Source organism: Panicum virgatum, chromosome 3N (assembly GCF_016808335.1).
Source record: "Panicum virgatum strain AP13 chromosome 3N, P.virgatum_v5, whole genome shotgun sequence".
NCBI classification, from domain to species: Eukaryota; Viridiplantae; Streptophyta; class Magnoliopsida; order Poales; family Poaceae; genus Panicum; species Panicum virgatum.
In genome coordinates this window covers 52,205,183-52,230,011 of record NC_053147.1, presented here as the reverse complement: position 1 = coordinate 52,230,011, position 24,829 = coordinate 52,205,183, and the positions used below count along the sequence as shown (strand labels likewise).

The window sequence follows — 24,829 nt, the reverse complement described above, 5'->3', positions numbered from 1 at the left end:
ATGGACAGGGAAAGAAAAGATGAAAAACATAAGAAGATGAGAAAGGCCATTGTTCTTGGTGACAATACGAAATTGACCTGAATATGACTTTAGTTGTGTCTGTTGATCTCAGTCTATATAGACAGTGAAAAGGAAAGTCCGCCATAGGGAAATTCTTTTGTTTGCAATGACCATCTAGGACTATGAGTGCATATAAGGGAATTATTTAGGGTATAACGATCTTGCTAGGACTATTTTATCCAGGAGAGAATGCATGAGAGTAAGACTCCACCACCAATAATGCTCTCTGGCCGGTGTGTGAGTATGGTGTGCATGCTTATTTGAGGTTATATTACAGAAATGTTTAATCCTTGTAACGGAAAAGAAATTTGATTATTCCTCTTGATATAAATTGTTCAAAAAAATCCTCTTGATATATATTCTTCTCTCTGTAACGTTGGAGCGCACTGGACAGTCTAACCGCTGACTTCTTCGTCCATATCTTTCTAAAGTTAATTCTAACATCACATAACATGGCACTGACACGCCAAGATTCTAACATCACATGACATGTATACTATGTTTTCACCATTGGATTCTGTTTAAGAGCAGTAGTTGAGTTGACGGGGAGTAAGCATGTGAGGGGTGTTACATATATAACTGTGGAATCCGAGGCTCGTTAATTAATAAATCTTGGCACGATTGTGAAGAGACAATACTATGTCGTTAGGCCATCAGACTCCGTGTTCTGGTCTCACGTGGGTGTGGATCTTGAGGACAAAACCAATTTTTATTTCAGCATCGGTCCAATCGCAGAGTGGCCATGATAAATTGTGAATATATATATTTTTACTCTCTCTGAAGCATTGGAGCGCACTAAACGGTATACTAGCATATATTTCACGGGGAATCTAAGAAGGCTAAGCATGTGATAGTGCAACAGGTTAAAGTGCGCTAGTGGGCATTGATGGTCCAAAAGATGAAATCACCCAGTGGCTGATGGTGGAAGGTGATACTTCTGAACAGGTTAAAGTGGTGTCCATCGTGGGTTTTGGGAGGTCTCGGAAAGACAACTCTTGCAAACCAAGTTTACAGCAAATTCAAGAGTGAGTTTCAGTGCACAGTGTTCGTATCAGTTTCGAGAAGTCCTGATATGCCCAAGATTCTGAAAGACATGCTTTCTGGACTTGGATATCACATCATGGATATGGCAGATGACATCAACAAGCTTATCACGGCCCTCATTGAACACCTAGCAGATAAGTGGTACGCACGTTCATAAAAACAAAATGAGGACATGAGACTAAGGACTTGTTTAGATCTTGTAAAAATATGGACGAAATTTACTGTAGTAATTTTCAACCGGACATTGGAAGGACTAAACATGATCTAATTATTAAAGTAATTACACTGATGGACGGGAAATCGCGAGATGAATCTATGAAGCCTAATTAATCCATCATTAGAGATTGTTTACTACCACGACATTGTCTAATCATGGTCCAATTAGACTTAAAAGATTTATCTCGCAATTACACCCGGGGTTATGAAATGGATTTCGTCTGTTATCCATATTTAATACTCCTAATTAGTGGTCAAACGTTCAAATTAATGTAGTACTGAAGATTTTTTAGGATCTAAACAAGGTGCAACTTATTTCTAGTCTGTTGTCATAGTATCTGCAATTCATCCTTGTCTAACCATAGATAGCTACCTTAGTTATATGTTATGGAAAGTTTATTATAACATACTAGCCTATCAACTCGTGCTCCTGCACAGCAAATTAGAAATAATAAAAAATACTATTTATAGCTAATTATTGTAATTATCTATCTCACGCCCTTTCTGATCTATTAAATATTCTAACACATACTCTAAAATACATATTATATTATCTAATTGCAATAGATTTTATTTTGCATAATACCTCCATGTATGTTTGATATATATTTAATTGAATCATTTGTTTGTGAATTGATATTCTTATCTCTTTAATCATACATAAATACACGATGACACATATCGCGTCCAATATTTTATATAAATAATAAAATAAATAATATATTAATAATGATATAAATAGTAATTTAAAGTTTTATATTGGCGAACTTTAATTCTTTTTATTATAATTATATAATTTAGATTTATATTTAGGTGTTATGTTATTAACTTTTAGTAATGACATAATTCGATAATTTATACGCAAATTTATGGGTTTATTTACATTATTTTATAATGATTTAGGTGGGTAATTTACACGAAGTATAGTGAGTTACTTCAGTTTTTTTATAATGGCTATGGTGGGTAATTTAGATATATGTTTAGTGGTTATTCTAGTCTATTTTATAATGGTAGAGGTGGGTAATTTATTAGAAAAGATAACATATCCAATGACCATTATGATTAGAGTTGTCGAATCAATAGCCGGATGTTTCTGATTTTTGTGAGAATTTCTGGAACTTCTCTATTTTTTTAGAATGTTCACCTAGGATCCTCGGTGGTTTCATGTGGAGGCTTCAAAAGTGCCTCCAATTAGTAATAATAAAATATGAGAATCATCTGACTATATTTTGCAGTAGTTAATGTAACTGAAATTATTACCGACTGGATGGCGTAGATCATTTTCTAGTTGTTTCTTTTCGTCAAGTATATCAATTAATAGTTTTTATATTAGGCACTGGCATCTTTCTACACTTTTGAGCCTAGAATTATGTTAAGTTAAAGCCAACTATGTACCCAATCATGTAGAAGAAAAATAATTTCTTTTCTCTGTAAACTTGTTTCTGAACGTCCAAGTTAATTGAAATGGTTTGAGTTCTTGATATTAAAATTTTGATATTTTGATATTTTGATATTATAGCTAGGTTCGCCTACATCTGGAATTGTAAGCAAATCGTAAGGTATATTTCAATGTTTCAAAATTGTTTATTTTCAGTATGCGATTTATATGTATACTCCTAGAGAGAGATTGATCATAAGTAATGAAACAATTGAGATGACAATATCCCAACAAACCATGCCAAAATATCTATTACCTTTTTCTTTTATGGAGAGAAATATATTTTTCATATGAACTCAACTATAGATCATTACATTGTAAATTTAGTTCTTGGACCAAACTTTTATATCCCTAAAGAGTCTCGCAATAATAAGTTTGCATATACATGTAGTAATTTATTTGAATGTTTAGGTTCTTGTGACCTTGTGAACTATACCATTTCTAAATTTGGCATCGTTTTGGTTCCAGAAGTTATATAAGATCATGCCACCAGCATCATCTTCCATCTCGCAACCTTGTTTCATTAGGTGACACCTGATCGAAATTAAAATTCACCTAAATTGTTCTTCTCATCTTCTTCCGTCCCCTGCTCCTTCTCTAGCTGGAATGCCCTAACCCAATTCCAAATTTTGGACGGCTTGAACAGAGGCACAACAGAGAGACGTCCCGCCTCCTGCTCAATACTAGGGGTGCAAATTGACGTTTAGGTGCACCTTCAACCCTCTTTAATTCAAAAGTTTGTGCCACTCCTCCAAAATGATATCTCAATTTGAAAAATTAGCGCATATATTAACTAAATAGGATTCCAGCAGGGTATGCCATATATAAAAAAATCAAAGCAAATACACAATATAATGGATGATAAGTTATAATGGTCATAAAAATCAATAATAGTAACCAAAGTATAAATTCTAAATATGAATAATTAAATAATAAAACAATGGTCCAAGGAGGACCGCCAACAGAGGAGGGTCGTAGAAGGTGCGCCGCTTGGCGCCTTGGCCACTGGTGTGACACCTCTGGTGCCAGTTTAACCAAAGCCAGTCAATTAACATAACTTCACACACAAATGAGCTAAGAAAACTTAAATAAGAACCCTATGTCTAGTTCTTGCAAACTTGTGTGTAAATGTATGTGTGCATGTGTTTGAGTGCAATGTGTTTGAAAAACAATAATTGGTACCCTTTTAAACTTGGCTTAACATGTGTGGTAATAAGGCGACAAAATAAACCTTTCATAAGGATCTATAAACTTTCTATGCAAATCAAATTTAAACTGGAAAACCATCAGTTGAAATGATTAATGGAACCATTCTTTTATTTATGAAGAGCCACTAGTACAAACAAAATAGTAACATAAGGCCACAAATATTCAACGCACAAGTAGTTTGAAATCTTGAAATTTCATTAAGGAAAAGAAGACATAAAACATACTTACTTCAGAGGTCTAGTAAGAAAATATTTAGTTCTTCCTTAAATGACAAATTGGAGTTGTGAACAAACTAAAATTTTGAACAAGGGACCATAAACATTCCTTTAGCACACAATAATAATAAATATTTATAGAAAATAAGAATGCATCCTTGTATATGAGTAGGTGTGGATATAAAACTTGTTCCTTTAAAATTCTTGAACTTTCATGCTCAACTGGTCACAAAGAGGTAGAATAAAGACACACTCATATTCTTGTGACACATAGTTTAATTTACAAAGACTTTTTGGCAAAGTCAAGATTTAAACAAATCAAATAAACAAGAGTTCAATTTCTAGTAATAAGGAAGTTAAAAATAACTTTCAAACCAATGCAAACATGCATATTAAAATAAATAGACATATTCACCATGTCATGTTAAACAAAAAACCTAGTTGAAGCCTAGGAGTAAAAGTGCCAAAATTCACATGAAATGATAAGTACTTTAAATGGCAGTTTTTAAAATAATTAAATAACTCTCAAACCATTGCTCGAATGAAAAAGTGCATAACACGAAAGTTGTAGATCTCGAAAAACTGAGCAAAAGTGGTATTCAACACTTTTTCATTTGAGGCCAAGAAGATGGAGAAAAATTGAAATTACAGAACTAGGTTTTGGAACTTTGGTCTAATTACGAAATTGCCACTGACCGATTCTTCCACCTCCATCTCCCTGCACCTCGCCCACGGCGGCGCCGTACGCCGGCGAAGCCACCTGGCCGCCCCACGCGTCGCGCCTCCGACCAAAACCGCTCCCGCGCCCCTGGTTTGCGTGGCACCACTACCTGCTGGCGAACCCCGAGCTCGCCACGCGGCCTGCCGCGCCATCGCCCGCCACGGTGACTACCATGGCCGGCAGAGCTGCCACGGCCGTGCGCGCCTCCCCCGGGCGACCCTTCCCCAGCAAACTCACTCCCAGCTCGCCCTCCCCCTCACCCTTGGCCTATAAAAGGCCAGCACGACCCTTCCCGCGCGCCCAGGGAACTAGAGCCGCCACCACCATGGCCGGCCTCCGCCGGAGCTCCGTGGAGCCGCCGTTCCGCCCCTCCTAGGCTCCAATAGAGCCCCTGAACGGGTTCCTCTCACCACCCTGCACCTCACCGGCCAAGCCCCGCCGCCTTTCCCTCGCCGGAGTGGCGCCACCGCCGCCACCAACCACCGCCGGCTTCCTGCTCTCGCCAGCGAGCCGCCGCGGACCGCCTTCGCCCCCAACCCGGACCTCTACAGGTTCGCCTCGGCCTCCTTGTTCTCCTCCCCCACTTTCCCCTCGCCGCCGGGACCGGACCTCGCCGGAAATCGGCGTGCCCTTCCCTCCCCGGCTCTGAATCCCAGCCAGGGACCTTGTTTGAGAAGAACCAAAACCTTCAGGGGTCAAACTGCAAAATGTGCTTATACCTCAAAACAGCAAACTTCAAAAATGCCTAGAAAATCGTATAAAAATCAGAAAAATGTAAAATAAAATGTTTTGGAATCCTTAGAACAAGAACTACAACTTTTGTTACATTCACATGTTCATATTTTGCTTTTATTTTAATCTAAGAAAAAGAATAAGAAAATCACCCTATGCATGTTGAGGAAGTTCTACTCAACAAATGACCTTGATTTTTGAATATTTCATCACTAATGGAATATTAAGATCACAGTAAAAAGATGACACCCAACCAAAACAGTTATCATGTTGGAACAATCAAGATTCTCTAATCTATTTTTGACTTTCTCGAATTTAAACTGGAAAATATGCACATGAACTTGCTCTGGAATTCTTACTGCATGCATGTGAAACTGAAACCCGTTAATCCCTAAATTTCAGATTTATTAGAGTTCATTTGCTATATACCATGATTTATGCTTGTTTAATCAACTTAATTCTTCATATATAGTTCTTATGCTCAGAAAAATCTATATTTATTTCTGAAGTCTCTTTTTAGCTCTGTGTTCCTGTCTAAAAATATTTAGCTACAGTTACTAAGTTTTTCTTTGGTGAATAATCATGCTTAGCATGTTAGGGCTAGATTTACTATTTTTGTTCTGAGTAATCTACACCATAACTGATCTTGATTTTTGGAAATGATCTTGTTTAGAGTATGTTGTATCTGTAATAAAAATTTCATATGCAGTACTGGTTAAATGCACCTTAGAGAAATTTATGCTAAATCATGTTAAGTTAAATGCATAACTAATTTATCTGGTTGTTATAAATCTCGATAATTTTTTTGGAGTATGTTTAGCTCATGAATAGGCTCTGGTAAAAATTTGAGAATCATATCCCTAGTACAACTCTCTGGAGAATTAATCGTAGTTAATGGCTTGTTGTTTTTGTTCTTTTTATTACCTCAGCTGTATAAGTGAATAAAATATGGAAAAATTACATTACTTAGTAGATGCTTGGTAGATGCTCCCATAAAATTTGTAGCACCAGAACCCATGTTGAACATTCTGTACAAAAAGGTGAAGCAACTAGAGTAATCCACTTGCATGAATAGTTATAGTTTTTGCTTTATGGTTAGATGCTGAAATTTATACCATGAATGTGTAAGTATGGATCTGTGTTACTTTAGTGTTTCATCATTAGCTCATTAGTAGTTTTGTTGTTATGAAATAATGAAAGCATGTTAGGTGTTGAAATTGAAAATGAAAACCAAAACCCCCACTCATTCATGAAGAAACGTAGTTATTTTACTACTCTATAAATAACTGCCCATAAAACTGAAATGTTGAAATCGTCATTAAAGTAACTTTTGTTGACTACAACTTTATCGTAAAGGAAAGAAATCATTATCCATGAGTAACTCATAATCTTGCATTGCATATAGAAACGGTTAATCTCGCGGACGGTAACTACGAACTGGTGCCCGCGGACTCTCATGCGGAGCAGGAGGTTAATCTGAACTGTGCTAACTTGTCTCAAGACCTGGGCCAAGCCCCAGAGGCTTTTCTGCCTGACAGTGCCCAAGAAGGCAAGCCCCGGAGCATAATCCCCCTATTTTTTCCAAATTATCATTCAGCTATCTATTTATTAATGTATTGTAATACTTTGTTCTCTGCATTTAAGTTTTCTAGGCGTTGATCGAAAACCGTAAATGCATGATCCCTAGGAACCTATGTTTGATACTGGATCTTTTTATCGACTAGTGCCATGCTAAATAGGTACGGTAGAAGTCGAGTGGTTTCCTGCCTCTCGCGAGCCAATAGGATTTGTACGGACTTTAATTCCTGTTGAAATGTAAGGACAACGGGCGGGGTTGTGTAGTCATGATACCCCGCTGGTGTAGTCAAAATGGCTAAGGTCGCGGTGTGTGGCTCATTTCATTAAGCGTTTGAAAGTACTAGCCACATACCGAGAAATATGGTAATCGGTAAGCTTAAGTACCTGATTGGACTGGCGAGTGGAACGATCTCGCACCCTCCTGGTAGAAGTAGGATTTATATTTTTGTCGCGACATACGGGTGCAGAGTGGTCGGACTCTGTAGTCGGGGAGGGTGCCCCGGATCCACGGACTGGAAAGAAAGGGGAAAAGTAGCGTGGGCGGGAACGAAGTCGATCCCCATGCGTGTGGTCTAGGTTCCCCTGGCCAGGTTGAAATTCGATTCAGAATCGTCCGCCTCTCACGGCATGAGACTGCTTAATGTTTTCGGTCACATAGAGTAACAAGTGGAACATGATGATGATAATGCTGCCGGTTGATTAAATGATTGCTCTACCATATTTGTGTAGAGTTGGATGCAAACTTAGAATGGTTAATCTAACTAGAAGATGGCTAAATAAAATCTGAAAATAAGGATCAACATTTAGTGGCATTTTTGGCAAACAAACCCCACCAACCAAAAAGCCTTGCATGTCTAGTTATCGGACTATGTTATATCCGGTGACGGGTCAGTCTTGCTGAGTATTAGTATACTCAGCCTTGCTTGTGGCACTGTTTTTCAGGTACTAACTTCGAAGATCTGTTTGCAAGTCTTACTTGGCTGTGTACCCTGCCTCCGGGTTGGTCTGTTGAGTGGGATGGCCCTTCAGCTGGTGCTGACCACCCTCCCGCTGAGTGACGCATTCGTACGGGCTTTATCAATGTGTCACGTTATCTCGCTAGTTATCTTTTCCTGCTTCCGCTGAACGATGAGACTTGAATAATTGAGTAGTTGGAACTCCGTAGTACTTTGCTACTCTGAACATGGTTTGTAATAAATTTTCTTTCCGCTGCAATCACTCTGAGATATATGAAATGTTCTGTGTTGTAATCTCTGGGCTCACCTTCGCGTGAGTGTTGTCTGCTGATCCTGGAATAGCGTGGCTTTTATCGAGGCTTCACTCGAGGAACTACCGGTGAGTGCCAATTCGGGTCAGAGTTGCTTAGCAACAAAGATCAGTGCACCCGGGCCTAGTATTTTTGGGTGGTTCCGCCACAGCTGGCATCAGAGCTCGCAGACAGCCTACCAGAGATGACAGCCTCAGTTTTCAAACAACAAATTAAGACTTGACTTCAAAACTACTAAAGTTCTCTTGAAAGAGTTTAGGATCTCCAAGGACAAGTCTAGGACGTAAAGCCCTAGGGGATCTTATGGGTTTAATCGGGTGGCTTATTTGTATGGATAACTTCCAGTACATTATCTTTCAGTATTTAAATTTTGTAATTTAAATTCTGCAACTACATCGTCGCCACGGAGGTATGCTTACTCAGTCAGCTGAGGGAGTCTGACCTTCCCGTCGGTGATGCGAGCCGAACGCTGGAGCTCAAGCAGTGGCCTACTTGAGCTGCTGCCCATATACCAACTTCGGTTGAATATATGGGGAGTAATGGTTCGAAATTGGAATTCAATTCCCCGTCAAAGACGGTACTCAGTCAATATGTTGTTTCGATGACGTATGCTTAACGTTGTCCATACGACGGTAATTGTATGGATGCCGGTTATATAGTGATCGGTAATGTATGGGAACGCTTTCGTGGGTGCTAGCACGGAAGGTTCATTTATATACTGTCAATTTTCTGCAGGTACGCTAACTCGAAATCGAATCCTAGGCTATTTACCTATATTGAGTAACTACATAGTGAGAGATGTAATATGTATGCCACCGAAGCTAACTGCGTAAGTCCAAGGTTACTTGGCAATTCTTTTCTTTGGTAAGGACGCTTAGGATCTGCATCCATTCCTAAATCTTCAGCAACGAAATGTTTAAAAGAAATCGCAATCAAAAATTTTAAAAATCCATCCTTAAGGATCGTCTAGGTAATCTGTGAAATCTGGAATTCTGGTTTCCTTGAATCTTTAAATGATGAAGATAACCTCAAATCAAGTTTGGGCTGTAAGATGAAATGTAGCTACATAAAATTCGAATCTGCTGTAAAAATTTGAGAATTTTTGAAGCTTCCTACCTTAATGTTTTCGAATTTATAGTAACCCTCTGCAAATCTGTCAAGTTGGAACAGTCTGTCTAAACTGAATTTTTCGACAATCTTAAGTTGCTCATATGAAAAATCGTTCAACACAAAAGTTGTATGTAACTTAATAAAGAACTCGCTGTAAAATTTTGAATTATCTTTGCCGACTAGTTTAGTAGATATGGTCAAATTACTCTTTCTCGAGACAATCTATTTTCTGGTTTGACACCACTTCAAAACCTTGAGGATTTCACCTTGTTAGGATCTGAACTGGCCTTAGTGTTGACTAGTTGAAATATTCATCATTATCTTAGACATCTTCTGTAACATTTTGAGAATTTTTAACCGGGTAGATTTTCCTTGGTGAAGAAAACACTAGCTCTCTGTTCGCTGAATTTTCTGGACATACAGTAAGGAAGACTTTTAAGAAAAAGACCATCATAGGGTTTGATCTAGACCTAGCCTTGAAAAAAAAATGCGCACAATGATATTAGGAATGCCCTAGAAAAATTTCAAAAAATTTTGGACCCCTAAATTTCGAGTTATGAAACTCCAAGGTTGCTTCCGGAACAATTGAACTCTCATTATCTAGTCTAAACCCCATAGGATATTGCTGAAATTTTCACCCTTGTAGATGACTCTTCTTGGAATTGAGTTGAATACTAAAGTGGTCACAAATTACATGATCTAGGTTCTCACAAATTTTCAACTTCTTAGGACGAGTATACTCCAAGTTATAGACAAAACACTATCGCCCGGCCTGCTGAAAAACAGCCAGAACAGAGAATCAAAGACTGAATATTTCAACCATCTTAACCATTGTTTTAGCCTTGGAGTTGAATACCAAAGTTGTTCCAAATTTCATAAGATACATGCCGACAAAATTTCAGCTTCATTGGATATATATAGCAGGAGTTATGCCCTAAATACAGAGACTCTGTTCAGAAAACCAGAGGAGTAGTAATGGACAATTTCGACCATCTTACTCTTAGAACTAGCCTCTGAGTTGACTACCAAAGCTGTAGCACATGAAATTATCTAACTCCTGTTAAAATTTCAAGGCATTTTGATGAACAAAATGCGAGTTATGAGTTTTCTCGTAACCGGCAGCTTCCTGCACGTTCGGTTAACCATGCCTTTCGAGTTCTACTCATCTGCCCATCTATTCTTTGAATCATACCAATGTTAGGGACCATATTGCTGGTGTTAACCCTTCCATATTGTTGAAGCGTAATGTTCTCCAACCTCAGGATGCTGGTTATCAATAGCTCAACAAAAAGAAGAATGACACAACGGATGACTGAAATTACTTGGACGAGTTGAAGGAATTCTCATTTCCCTTCTTGCTCAAATGGGTCTTTTGAAAACTAAAAATAGGTGCACAAAAATGCTAGAATATCATGCATAATCATGACTGCAACATTCATGCAATACTTGTAGCAAAAGTACTACCGATGCATTGTTAGTGCATTTCCATGGTTAAACCACTTATGCATCTGGGAAGGAATTGTGAATATTATCTGGCTCTTCATCTCCCTTTCTTGCCACGAGTATTAGTTGGGTTGATATGTTTTTACCTTGTCGTGGTGTTCGTCACTAACCTAAGGTGCCGCGATGGAACCTAGGGCCTCGTGTGTGCTACCGCAACACGATTGTGCTACTAGGTGCGTGCTGGTATCTTGGTCTGTGATAGCGACTCCGTGGCAATCTATTTTCTCGCAACCCGAATAATGTGTTGATTTGTTTGAGTTCTATTTTGGTTCAACAAAAATTAAGAGTACTTGCCTGACCTTCCAGTAGCTAACCTACATTACAACCTGAGCACCTCATGCCCACATGCATGATCATTCTACCAAATAGATATACCCCATCATGCATGAAAACCATGTGCATCAGAAGTTATACACTAGGAAAACGCCCATCATTCAATAGTATCATGACAAATGCATCATGCCATGTGCATCATGTCATCAATGCATAGATCATTTTATCTGTGCAGTGCATCCCCACACATATCTTACCTAGGTGCGTTGCTTCATTACAACCAAACACCTGCACATAACTTATCAATGTGTATCATCAATCTCGTGATATATTGGCATCTCCACCATACATCTTGACATTGAACTAGTGTGCATTTTTCTCAAAACATGTACCAACTCCATTAAATCATCTTGAGCAAGAATGTCTTGAGAAAAGTTTGTTTCTACCGAAGAATAAGATCTCCATACTAGAAGGCTGTCAGATGTAAGCCGACCAGCAGGTATAGAAGGAAAACCCAAATCTTAGACCTGGCCAACTACCTCAAAATAAGTTGAGCCTGTGGAACCAAATGTAGTAAAAACAAATCTCCTTACTGCTGTAAAATTTTGAATTTTTTTGGAGAATTGTAACCCTCAAAATTCAATCTTTTGGTAAACCCCTATGATCCTATCAACTTGTAGCAGTCTGGCCACATGAATTTTTCGACCCACTTAAAGCTTCTCCTGAGAAAACGTTAAACATGAAGGTTGTAGATAACTTAGTCGAGAAGCTACTATAAAATTTTGAGAATTTTTAGTCATGAGGTTTGGTACTTACAGTCAAAATACTAGCCCTTTGTTCAGTCTGAAATCTGGGTCAACCTTCATGCAAACACTTAAGGATTTGACTATCTTAAGCTCTGCTTCGGAGTTGGAGTTAACTAGAGGAAATGATCAAAATTATCTTAGGAACCTACCATAAAAATTTGAGAATTTTAGGACCTTGGTTTCCTCAGTTATGATCAATTCTATCAAATACCCAGAATCTGTCCTGAGAAAATCGTCAAGCACAAGCTCTTCTAAAGAATGGAGAAGCCTAAATGTTTTACTGCGACAAGGATAGAGTTGTATGGTTTGAATCTCCATAGTGGATCAACTGAATCGTGATCTCTGAAAACCAATTCTTGATAGGTCACCCCTTCCAAAGCTTTCCAGTCACTTGAGTATTAACAAAGTATATCAAGACCCTAAGCAAAAATTTCTCGCTTAGTATATCTCCTAATGCTATACCGAGACCATTTATAAATAGCCATTACAATCTCACTTTTACTAATACTGGATTTCATGATTGGTTTGCCAAGCACCTCTCCCAGGCCTGATTCCATTTGGATCATTATCGACAACCAACACCTTTTCTTCAATTACACACTATTCATACTACCAAAAAGTGAGCTGGTATTCACCTTGATTACATTATGGTCTGCATATCACACCACATAGAATTAAATTCAATGGTGGTGCTCAACTCCTAGCACACTTTTTGGGAAATCCCTTGTAATCTTCTCCTGTCACCAAACTGATCCGAAGTTCAGCTTATCATCCTCGAACCGACGGCCAAGCTGAAAAGTGGACCGAAGCTTAAAAGACATGCTAAGATCTTATATCATTCATTATGACAACCATGAAAACAAATGCCTGTTTTTAGTAGAGTTCTAACCCAGCTTTTAAGCAAGTCTAAAAATAGCACTAATCAAGACCTTGTATGATCAAAGGCATCAACTCCTTTGAGTTGGCCACAAACCAAAGACCATAACATATTGGACCAGACTTGATCATTAGGCAGAATAACAACCAAAGATAATACAAGAAAATCTTAGAGCTGACCACTCTAGCCAAATGAGTTATTTGGATAAAAAGAAGAAAATCTTTGCAACTCGAAGTCGGTAATAATGTCTACCTTCTGGTTTCACCACCCCAAAGATACACACACTTGCCACACTTAGTATATTCACCTGAATCTCGGGACGAGATTCTTTTTAAGGGGGTAGGCTGTGACACCTCTGGTGTCAGTTTAACCAAAGCCAGTCAATTAACATAACTTCACACACAAATGAGCTAAGAAAACTTAAATAAGAACCCTATGTCTAGTTCTTGCAAACTTGTGTGTAAATGTATGTGTGCATGTGTTTGAGTGCAATGTGTTTGAAAAACAATAGTTGGTACCCTTTTAAACTTGGCTTAACATGTGTGGTAATAAGGCGACAAAATAAACCTTTCATAAGGATCTATAAACTTTCTATGCAAATCAAATTTAAACTGGAAAACCATCAGTTGAAATGATTAATGGAACCATTCTTTTATTTATGAAGAGCCACTAGTACAAACAACACTAGTACAAACAAAATAGTAACATAAGGCCACAAATATTCAACGCACAAGTAGTTTGAAATCTTGAAATTTCTTGAAGGAAAAGAAGACATAAAACATACTTACTTCAGAGGTCTAGTAAGAAAATATTTAGTTCTTCCTTAAATGACAAATTGGAGTTGTGAACAAACTAAAATTTTGAACAAGGGACCATAAACATTCCTTTAGCACACAATAATAATAAATATTTATAGAAAATAAGAATGCATCCTTGTATATGAGTAGGTGTGGATATAAAACTTGTTCCTTTAATATTCTTGAACTTTCATGCTCAACTGGTCACAAAGAGGTAGAATAAAGACACACTCATATTCTTGTGACACATAGTTTAATTTACAAAGACTTTTTGGCAAAGTCAAGATTTAAACAAATCAAATAAACAAGAGTTCAATTTCTAGTAATAAGGAAGTTAAAAATAACTTTCAAACCAATGCAAACATACATATTAAAATAAATAGACATATTCACCATGTCATGTTAAACAAAAACCTAGTTGAAGCCTAGGAGTAAAAGTGCCAAAATTCACATGAAATGATAAGTACTTTAAATGGCAGTTTTTAAAATAATTAAATAACTCTCAAACCATTGCTCGAATGAAAAAGTACATACCACGAAAGTTGTAGATCTCGAAACACTGAGCAAAAGTGGTATTCAACACTTTTTCATTTGAGGCCAAGAAGATGGAGAAAAATTGAAATTACAGAACTGGGTTTTGGAACTTTGGTCTAATTACGAAATTGCCACTAACCGATTCTTCCACCTCCGTCTCCCTGCACCTCGCCCACGGCGGCGCCGTATGCCGGCGAAGCCACCTGGCCGCCCCACGCGTCGCGCCTCCGCCCAAAACCGCTCCTGCGCCCCTGGTTAGCGTGGCACCACTCCCTGCTGGCGAACCCCGAGCTCGCCACGCGCCCTGCCTGCGCCATCGCCCGCCACGGTGACTGCCATGGCCGGCAGAGCTGCCACGGCCGTGCGCGCCTCCACCGGGCAACCCTTCCCCAGCAAACTCGCTCCCAGCTCGCCCTCCCCCTCACCCTTGGCCTATAAAAGGCCAGCACGACCCTTCTCGCGCGCCCAGGGAACTGAGCCGCCACCACCATGGCCGGCCTCCGCCGTAGCTCCGTGGAGCCGCCGTTCCGCCCCTCCTAGGCTCCAATAGAGCCCCTGAACGGGTTCCTCTCACCGCCCTGCACCTCACCGGCCAAGCCCCGCCGCCTTTCCCTCGCCGGAGTGGCGCCACCGCCGCCACCAACCACCGCCGGCTTCCTGCTCTCGCCAGCGAGCCGCCGCGGACCGCCTCCGCCCCCAACCCGGACCTCTACAGGTTCGCCTCGGCCTCCTTGTTTTCCTCCCCCACTTTCCCCTCGCCGCCGGGACCGGACCTCGCCGGAAATCGGCGCGCCCTTCCCTCCCGGCTCTGAATCCCAGCCAGGGACCTCGTTTGAGAAGAACCAAAACCTCCGGGGGTCAAACTGCAAAATGTGCTTATACCTCAAAACAGCAAACTTCAAACATGCCTAGAAAATCGTATAACAATCAGAAAAATTCAAAATAAAATGTTTTGGAATCCTTAGAATAAGAACTACAACTTTTGTTACATTCACATGTTCATATTTTGCTTTTATTTTAATCTGAGAAAAAGAATAAGAAAATCACCCTATGCATGTTCAGGAAGTTCTACTCAACAAATGACCTTGATTTTTGAATATTTCATCACTAATGGAATATTTAGATCACAGTAAAAAGATGACACCCAACCAAAACAGTTATCATGTTGGAACAATCAAGATTCTCTAATCTATTTTTGACTTTCTCGAATTTATACTGGAAAATATGCACATGAACTTGCTCTGGAATTTTTACTGCATGCATGTGAAACTGAAACCCGTTAATCCCTAAATTTCAGATTTATTAGAGTTCATTTGCTATATACCATGATTTATGCTTGTTTAATCAACTTAATTCTTCATATATAGTTCTTATGCTCAGAAAAATCTATATTTATTTCTAAAGTCTCTTTTTAGCTCTGTGTTCTTGTCTAAAAATTTTGAGCTGCAGTTACTGAGTTTTGCTTTGGTGAATAATCATGCTTAGCATCTTAGGGCTAGATTTACTATTTTTGTTCTGAGTAATCTACACCATAACTGATCTTCATTTTTGGAAATGATCTTGTTTAGAGTATGTTATATCTGTAATAAAAATTTCATATGCAGTACTAGTTAAATCCACCTTGAGAAATTTATGCTAAATCATGTTAAGTTAAATGCATAACTAATTTATCTGGTGGTTATAAATCTCGATAATTTTTCTGGAGTATGTTTAGCTCATGAATAGGCTCTGGTAAAAATTTGAGAATCATATCCCTAGTACAACTCTCTGGAGAATTAATCGTAGTTAATGGCTTGTTGTTTTTGTTCTTTTTATTACCTCGGCTGTATAAGTGAATAAAATATGGAAAAATTACAGTACTGAGTAGATGCTTGGTAGATTCTCCTATAAAATTTGTAGCACCAGAACCCATGCTGAACGTTCTGTACAAAAAGGTGAAGCAATTAGAGTAATCCACTTGCATGAATAGTTATAGTTTTTGCTTTATGGTTAGATGCTGAAATTTATACCATGAATGTGTAAGTGTGGATCAGTGTTACTTTAGTGTTTCATCATTAGCTCATTAGTAGTTTTGTTGTTATGAAATAATGAAAGCATGTTAGGTGTTGAAATTGAAAATGAAAACCAAAACCCCCACTCATTCATGAAGAAACGTAGTTATGTTTACTACTCTATAAATGACTGCCCATAAAACTGAAATGTTGAAATCGTCATTAAAGTAACTTTTGTTGACTACAACTTTATCGTAAAGGAAAGAAATCATTATCCATGAGTAACTTATAATCTTGCATTGCATATAGAAACGGTTAATCTCGCGGATGGTGACTACGAACTGGTGCCCGCAGACTCTCGTGCGGAGCAGGAGGTTAATCTGAACTGTGCTAACTTGTCTCAAGACCTGGGCCAAGCCACAGAGGCTTTTCTGCCTGACAGTGCCCAAGAAGGCAAGCCCCGGAGCATAATCCCCCTATTTTTTCCGAATTATCATTCAGCTATCTATTTGTTAATGTATTATAATACTTTGTTCTCTGCATTTAAGTTTTCTAGGCGTTGATTGAAAACCGTAAATGCATGATCCCTAGGAACCTATGTTTGATACTGGATCTTTTTATCGACTAGTGCCATGCTAAATAGGTACGGTAGAAGTCGAGTGGTTTCCTGCCTCTCGCGAGCCAATAGGATTTGTACGGACTTTAATTCCTGTTGAAATGTAAGGACAACGGGCGGGGTTGTGTAGTCGTGATACCCCGCTGGTGTAGTCAAAAATGGCTAAGGTCGCGGTGTGTGGCTCATTTCATTAAGCGTTTGAAAGTACTAGCCACATACCGAGAAATATGGTAATCGGTAAGCTTAAGTACCTGATTGGACCGGCGAGTGGAACGATCTCGCACCCTCCTGGTAGAAGTAGGATTTATATTTTTGTCGCGACGTACGGGTGCAGAGTGGTCGGACTCTGTAGTCGGGGAGGGTGCCCCGGATCCACGGACTGGAAAGAAAGGGGAAAAGTAGCGTGGGCGGGAACGAAGTCGATCCCCATGCGTGTGGTCTAGGTTCCCCTGGCCAGGTTGAAATTTGATTCAGAATCGTCCGCCTCTCACGGCATGAGACTGCTTAATGTTTTCGGTCACATAGAGTAACAAGTGGAACATGATGATGATAATGCTACTGGTTGATTAAATGATTGCTCTACCATATTTGTGTAGAGTTGGATGCAAACTTAGAATGGTTAATCTAACTAGAAGATGGCTAAATAAAATCTGAAAATAAGGATCAACATTTAGTGGCATTTTTGGCAAACAAACCCCACCAACCAAAAAGCCTTGCATGTCTAGTTATCGGACTATGTTATATTCGGTAACGGGTCAGTCTTGCTGAGTATTAGTATACTCAGCCTTGCTTGTGGCACTGTTTTTCAGGTACTAACTTCGAAGATCTGATTGCAAGTCTTACTTGGCCGTGTACCCTGCCTCCGGGTTGGTCTGTTGAGTGGGATGGCCCTTCAGCTGGTGCTGACCACCCTCCCGCTGAGTGACGCATTCGTACGGGCTTTATCGATGTGTCACGTTATCTCGCTAGTTATTTTTTCCTACTTCCGCTGAACGATGAGACTTGAATAATTGAGTAGTTGGAACTCCGTAGTACTTTGCTACTCTGAACATGGTTTGTAATAAATTTTCTTTCCGCTGCAATCACTCTGAGATGTATGAAATGTTCTGTGTTATAATCTCTGGGCTCACCTTCGTGTGAGTGTTGTCTGCTGATCCTGGAATAGCGTGGCTTTTATCGAGGCTTCACTCGAGGAACTACCGGTGAGTGCCAATTCGGGTCAGAGTTGCTTAGCAACAAAGATCAGTGCACCCGGGCCCAGTATTTTTGGGTGGTTCCGCCACAGCTGGTGCCTGGCCGCCGGTACCCAGTGCCCCAGGGGGCCGGTGGCTGGCACCTTCCGTCTTTCTTTCGCAACTCGAGCTATGGCCGATGGGGTTGAGGATGCGGGGTTACGAGGCCGTTATGTCGTCGATCGTCGTTGGAGTAGGGAGCTTCCAAGCGGGGACCTGCCTTCCCACCAAGCACTGACCGCCGACTGGACCGGATGCGGGACGTCTGGCCATCAGGGGTGGACACGACTCGTAGAGCAGGACGTGAGTGGTACTCAGCAGCAATGGAAGTTTCTGCATTTCTGGCTTCATTTGTGGGTTTGTTTTTATTCGCCTATTTGCCATATTTGATAGTATTTTTCCTCATTGCTAGGAATAGATATTTTGATGGAAAAATACCCTCCAGCAGCTTCGTTAATAGGTTATCCAAATGTAGACATTCTCCATTTTTCTTTCTCGCTAGACAAAGCTAGATAATGAAAATGGCTTTACAGAGTGTACACAACATATAGGAAAGCTATTGTAGAGTGAAAATATATAGAAAATAATTTTTATGCGAAGTCTCTCCAAATGATAATTTAGAAAGTGCAATTTAGAAAGACTCTTGGAGATATTCTAATTCTAAATCTATGTATACTTATTAGTATTTCCTCCCAAATCTTGGATATACTAAGGAATACAGGAGCATATCCCTAGCTTGGCCATGGGTTGGAGGTGCACCTAGTTAAGGGTTACCAATTTACACCTCAACTGATGCAATGTGGATTGAAACACCGCCGTCCGTCCGTCCCTAATTTGGTAGAATAATTCTTTGTAGCACGGAATTAGGGACGACCGCGCTATGGTGCTATTTCAGGGAAAAAAACATAATGAAAAATAAACACCACTATTTTCAAGTCATGAACCTTTTTGTCCATGCTCCTTCTCTAGCTGGAATTCTCTTTCCCAATTCCAAACTTTGGATAGGGGCAGGCAAAGCTGGGTTCACCAAGCGGAGCTATAGGTGGAGATAAAGGTATAGCTGACAGCTTGAACGGAGGGACAACAAAGGATGGATGACAAACTCACGGCTCCTGCTCAACAGTCAACACGACCAGCAGTATTGCCGAGGTGTAGATGCAACGCCGCCTTCCATGGTTGGGTGCAGTCCTCTCCAGCACGGGGAGGGAAATAGCCATAGGCAAGGGAAAGCCCCCGCAAGTCCACGGAGCTGTGCTCCATCCGGACGACCGTGGTGTGCTGCTCTGTTTCAGAATAAACAATAGTGAAAAGTAAACATTGCTATTCGTTTTGAAATCATGAGCCTTTTTGGTCACTGTATTGGTCATGGCATGGATGGCCAGGCCGGGCCATTTAAATGGGGCAGGCTTTTCATTAAAATTCCAAGTATTTCACAATGGAAGTTGTGATACAACAGAAAAAACTAACTTCAATATTATTGTATTTTCAGGTACCTAGTTGTAATTGATGACATATGGAGCAGCACGGCATGGAACATCATTAGGTGTGCTTTCATGCAAAATAATAAAAAGAGTAAATTGCACCAACCATACAACAACTTGTCAAATAGGTGCAAATTGGTCCAACAACTTGTAAAATGCTCAACTCAGCGCAATAACTTGACAGGTGGGTGCAGATCGGTACAACAACTTATAAAATATCCAACTTAATGCAGTAACTTGGCAAATAGGTGCATTCACAGTCTAAACATTACATGGCAATGTAATTAACGCAATGTCTCAATAAAGAGTATATAAATCATTAACTATTATTTGACCATTGATTTTTGTGTTGCGCCTACGTGGCAATGTATTTGGCCAGGATAAAATCCCTCATTATTTAGAAATTATTGTTATGTCTTTACATTAATTATTTTTGTATAGTGATTTAATTTTAATTAAAACTATTTAACTTGATATTCAATATTGAAAAATTCACCCTCACTGTTTTCGATATGTTTGATTATGTGCACTGTTAAACTAAAAAAGCTAATACCTTAATACAAACTATTGATATCTTTTAGGAGCTTGGTACATATATTTTTAAAGCTTCATATATTCGTTAGAAAGGAAAAATGAGCTAAATAAACAGAAACAAACATGATCATTGTTGAATACATGAGTAGAAGCGCAGAAAAAACCTAAGGTTTCAGGGTCTCTTATCGACTTGAGTGTTTGAGTGATGCTAATGGTGTAATTCTAAAATTTGTTTGCATTTGAACTAATAAAATATTGTACATAGTTGAAAAGCAACAACCGGATGGTGATCATTAATAAGACCGTAATTAATTTATTAGGAGAATATAATTATTAGTGTCCATTGGGACATAAAAATCTATGGTCAAATAATACGTTCCGACGTGAATGTACTATCTATCGTGTAATGTTTGGACTGTGAATGCACTAATTTATTAAGTTATTGTACTAAATTAAGTATTTTCTAAGTTGTTGGATCAATCTGCACCCAGCTATCAAGTTACGGTACTAAATTGAGCACTTTACAAATTGTTGGACTAATTTGCACCCACCTACCAAGTTGTTATATGATGGGTGCAATTTACTCTAATAAAAAAGAGTAGAGTTATCACAGCAAGTTGGTCATCAGGATGCCAAAATGCCAAGGATACGTATATGAAATACAAGCGCTTAACAGTCTTGACTCCAGAAACTTATTTTTTAAATGGCTATTCAACCCAGAGGATGGATGTTCAAGGCAATATAGAGAGATCTCTGAAGATATGATAAGGAAGTGCCGAGGTGTGCCATTGGTTATTACTAGCATTGCTAACCTTTTGGAAAGCCAAGGCATGCATGTTGAGAAATGGGAGAAAATTCGGGATTCTATGGGTCATGAGCTTGAAACTAGCTCTAAAATGGAATGGATGAGACGTGCTAAGTCTTAGCTACAATGACATGCCACACCATCTCAAAACATGTTTGCTTTATCTTGGTGCATATCCTGAAGATCAGTGGCGGAGCCACCCATACCGCACGGTGGGGCAGCTGCCCCAGCTAGCCGCCGGGAAGGCCTCGAGGTGCGCCCTCCGTGCGTGCTGCCGCTCCCGCTTGTGCGCATTCTGGTGCCCGCCCAGCGCCTGCGACGTCGGGAAGTTGCGGCAGCAGTAGTGGCACTCGAACTTCCTCTCCCCGGCCGCCGCCGCCGCGTCGCCGCCCTCGCCTGCGACGACGACCCCATCCTCGCCGGCCACGTCGTCTTCCTGCTTGTGCAGCAGCAGCGGCGCCGCCTGCTGCTGGTCGTTGGAGAAGTCCCGGCCGAAGAGGCGGATGGTGGAGTCCCCGCTCGATGGCGGGGCCGCCGGCGCGCGGATGAGCGGCAGCTGCGCGAATGAGTGGACGCCGTGCACGTCATGCGGCGGCGCGGCCATGACGACGACGACGCCGGCGGCAGTGCAGTAGAGGTTCAGTCGTCGCCTGTGCGCGGTGAGCAAGTGAGCAATGAGTGTGGAGGAAGATGGGGTGAGTGCCGGCGGTGTGGTTTTAAGGCGAGGGACGACCGTGCCCGTCTGCCGCGCCCCGCCGGCCGCCGGGAACCCGCCTGCCGTGCCCGTCTGCCGCGCCCCGCCGGCGGCGCACTGCCGGCCTGCCCCACCTAAAAATTTTTGCTGGCTCCGCCTCTGCTGCTGAAGATTATGAAATTTGGAAAAATAATTTGGTGAGGCAATGGATTGCAGAAGGATTTGTTCCTGAAAAGCACGGTTTGGATCTAGAGAGGTTGCTGAGGGCTATTTTAATGAATTGATCAACAGATGTTTGATCCAACCTGTTACTTATCATACAGGTGAAATTTTAGGTGAGGTGTTGTCATGTCGAGTTCACGATCTAATGCTTGATCTTATTCTATTGAAGTGTACTTATGAAATTTTAGGTGAGGTGTTGTCATGTCGAGTTCACGATCTAATGCTTGATCTTATTCTATTGAAGTGTACTGAAGAAAACTTTATCAGTACCAATGGTTGTGTGGGTAGTATGAAAGGATCATCACAAATTCGTCGGATTAGCCATCAGTTCCATACCAGAAATATGGCCCCAGCAGTGGATAGGATGAATCTATCACAACTTCGGTCCTATATGTTCTACCCTGCAGCTGTGTACCTGTTCATTCCAAGTTTGAACTTTTGCGAGTGCTCCACTTGGAGCTCGATTCCTTTGGAAGGCAAGACTCTGAGTGCCTTGATTTATCCAACAGGATAAGTCACCTTTTTCTATTGAGGTACCTGAAAGTCAGTGGCTTTCGCTTGAAATTGGCAAAGAAATTTGGGAAACTTCAATATTTGATGACCCTAGATGTGTTAGCGAACTGGTTAGATTCTGGTAATCCCTCACTAGATGTTACTTCTACATCATCACTAAGGCATCTCACCCTCCCATGTGATCCAACTTGTTTGGAGCTGCACAATGGAGTCAGCAAACTGAGCAACCTACAAACTCTGTGTTGCTTCGATATAAGCATGAACTCTGTCGGGGCCATTAGAGAACTTAGTGAGTTGACCAATCTAAGGGCGCTTGGCCTCGAGGCCTCAGGGGTACCGGAGAAGAAGACTCAAAAACCGAAACTCTAAAGTACGACACCTTGGCAGCCTCCCTTCGCATGCTTGGTAACCGTAACCTCCGCAATCTAATTGTTTACTTTTCTGCCCCAGAGGAGTTTTGGAAGAATTGCTTCACATGTCCGCACCATCTGCGATGGATTTATTGCAATAAAATGAAAACCCCCAGGTTCCAACATGGATGGCGCAAGCTAACATGTTGGCATATGTAAGAAAGCTTCATGTTGAGCCGCTCCTGGGCAAGGATGTCCAAGTTCTGGCACATATGCCCTGCCTCGGTTACCTCTCCCTGCAAGCCAAGACGGTCCCCGAGGAAAGCATAATCATCTGCTCCAATGCGTTCCAAGTCCTCAAGCAATTTGATTTTAGCTACAAGTTATCCTGCCTGACATTTGAACCAGGAGCAATGCCACGGCTAAAGAAGCTTCGCATATCCTACGATTCTCGTGGACCCGGTTCAGAGCATGAGGAGGTCAGTCCCGTTGCTGGAGTAGAGCACCTTGAAAGCCTTGAAGAGGTCAACGTGGCACTATATGCAAAACGTGGTGAGGGGTCCAGGCTAGAGTCTTTGTGCAGGGAATTCATCCAAAGGCATCAGAGATGTGAGTCCATGAATATCAACGTACGATATCGAGAGGATGATGATTAAGCAATCCTGGTAGAGTCCATGCTTCACCCCTTGTCCGCTTGAGTTTTATTCACCTTTTTTATTCGTGGCATCTCCTCTTGTTGACTTTTTTCCTTGCCTTTTTAATTTCCAGAAACTTGGGACTGCAGATAATTCCATCACGAGGTGGCTAATTAAGAGGTTTGATCGTCATGCCAATGGCTATTTGCTTGATTCCAAACTCACTTTCCACTGTGGTTCAGCCATGGAACAATTCATGCTTGCATAAGGTACAATTCCATTTTCCCATAGATCACTATCATACCCCTCTTTGTGCCATCATTTTCTTAATAATGGACCTTCATATTATTTCATACTTTGTAAAGCAAACTATTGAAATACGTACATCTCCAATGATATTATCACTCAGGCATGAGTAAGTCAGTTACAAAATTTCCGAGCCTCTAATTGTAGAACCAAGTAATAACCACATATTTTGCCACCAAACAAGATACTCGCTACAATGGTCACCAACCAAACAACTTAGTCTTGCCATAAAAGTCTGGCAGGGCACAAGAGTGGCTCATGACTAAAGTTCTATAGAAAATTCAGTAGCCAATTAAACATATTTGAATACTAATGAGTAATGACTTACACTCTAAACTTCTACTTGTGCTAGTACCAGGCAGCCAATTAGGCAAAAATGATCATGTTCGTTTTGTTCCTTGCCTTGATCAGAATTTTCTTACTTTTGAACTCATGCTCATGCTTTCAGTTCTCATGGTGGGTTCATCCATGGAGCATCCTGTCAGCCTTGTCAGCAGAATAATATGAGCATTTATCTGCATCACGAATCATCACCACCATCCTCACTGATATTTTACAACTTGAAATATTAGAAAAATACTCCTGATCATGTTAATGGGGAGTACAGGTGAAACAGATGATGGGAGACGCTGCAAAGTTCAAACCGATTTTTCATTAGTTCTTAGCAATATTAGTGGAAATGTGGCTTGTACTCTTGCCTGACTCTGTTTTGCCGGATGGCAGTATACTGATTATGTATTTATTTGGTATTTAGTTATTTCTGATTATTGTTTCAAGACATCTTGTTTTCTTGTAGAATTATGGTCGCTTTGCTTTGTTTTCCTTGCAAACATATACTGCTGTAAGAATTCAGAATAAACACATACAGAGACCGCACCCATAGCTGGAATCTCAGAATGACAGTACCCTGGTTTACCTAGGCACTGCATAACTTATCACAGATAACTTAAAAAAGATACTATGTGCCTTTAAGCCACCCACAGTACCATGTCCTATATATGCTCTGCACCGAACAACTAAAATTGTCAAATGCATGTCTGTTATTCCATCTGTGATCAATTCCCCTGGAC

General features: G+C 40.4%; 1 protein-coding gene and 1 pseudogene across 1 annotated transcript; one reads left to right on the top strand and one right to left on the bottom strand.

The window, feature by feature from the left end:
* LOC120667882 lies at window positions 1–19,965 on the top strand (annotated as a pseudogene).
* Window positions 19,966–20,978: 1,013 nt separating this feature from the next.
* LOC120663344 (zinc finger protein 8-like) lies at window positions 20,979–21,703 on the bottom strand. Its single transcript, XM_039942146.1, has one exon. The coding sequence runs from the start codon at window positions 21,641–21,643 to the stop codon at window positions 21,224–21,226; it is 420 nt and encodes a 139-aa protein (XP_039798080.1). The 5' UTR covers window positions 21,644–21,703; the 3' UTR covers window positions 20,979–21,223.
* Between the last annotated feature and the right edge of the window lie 3,126 nt (window positions 21,704–24,829).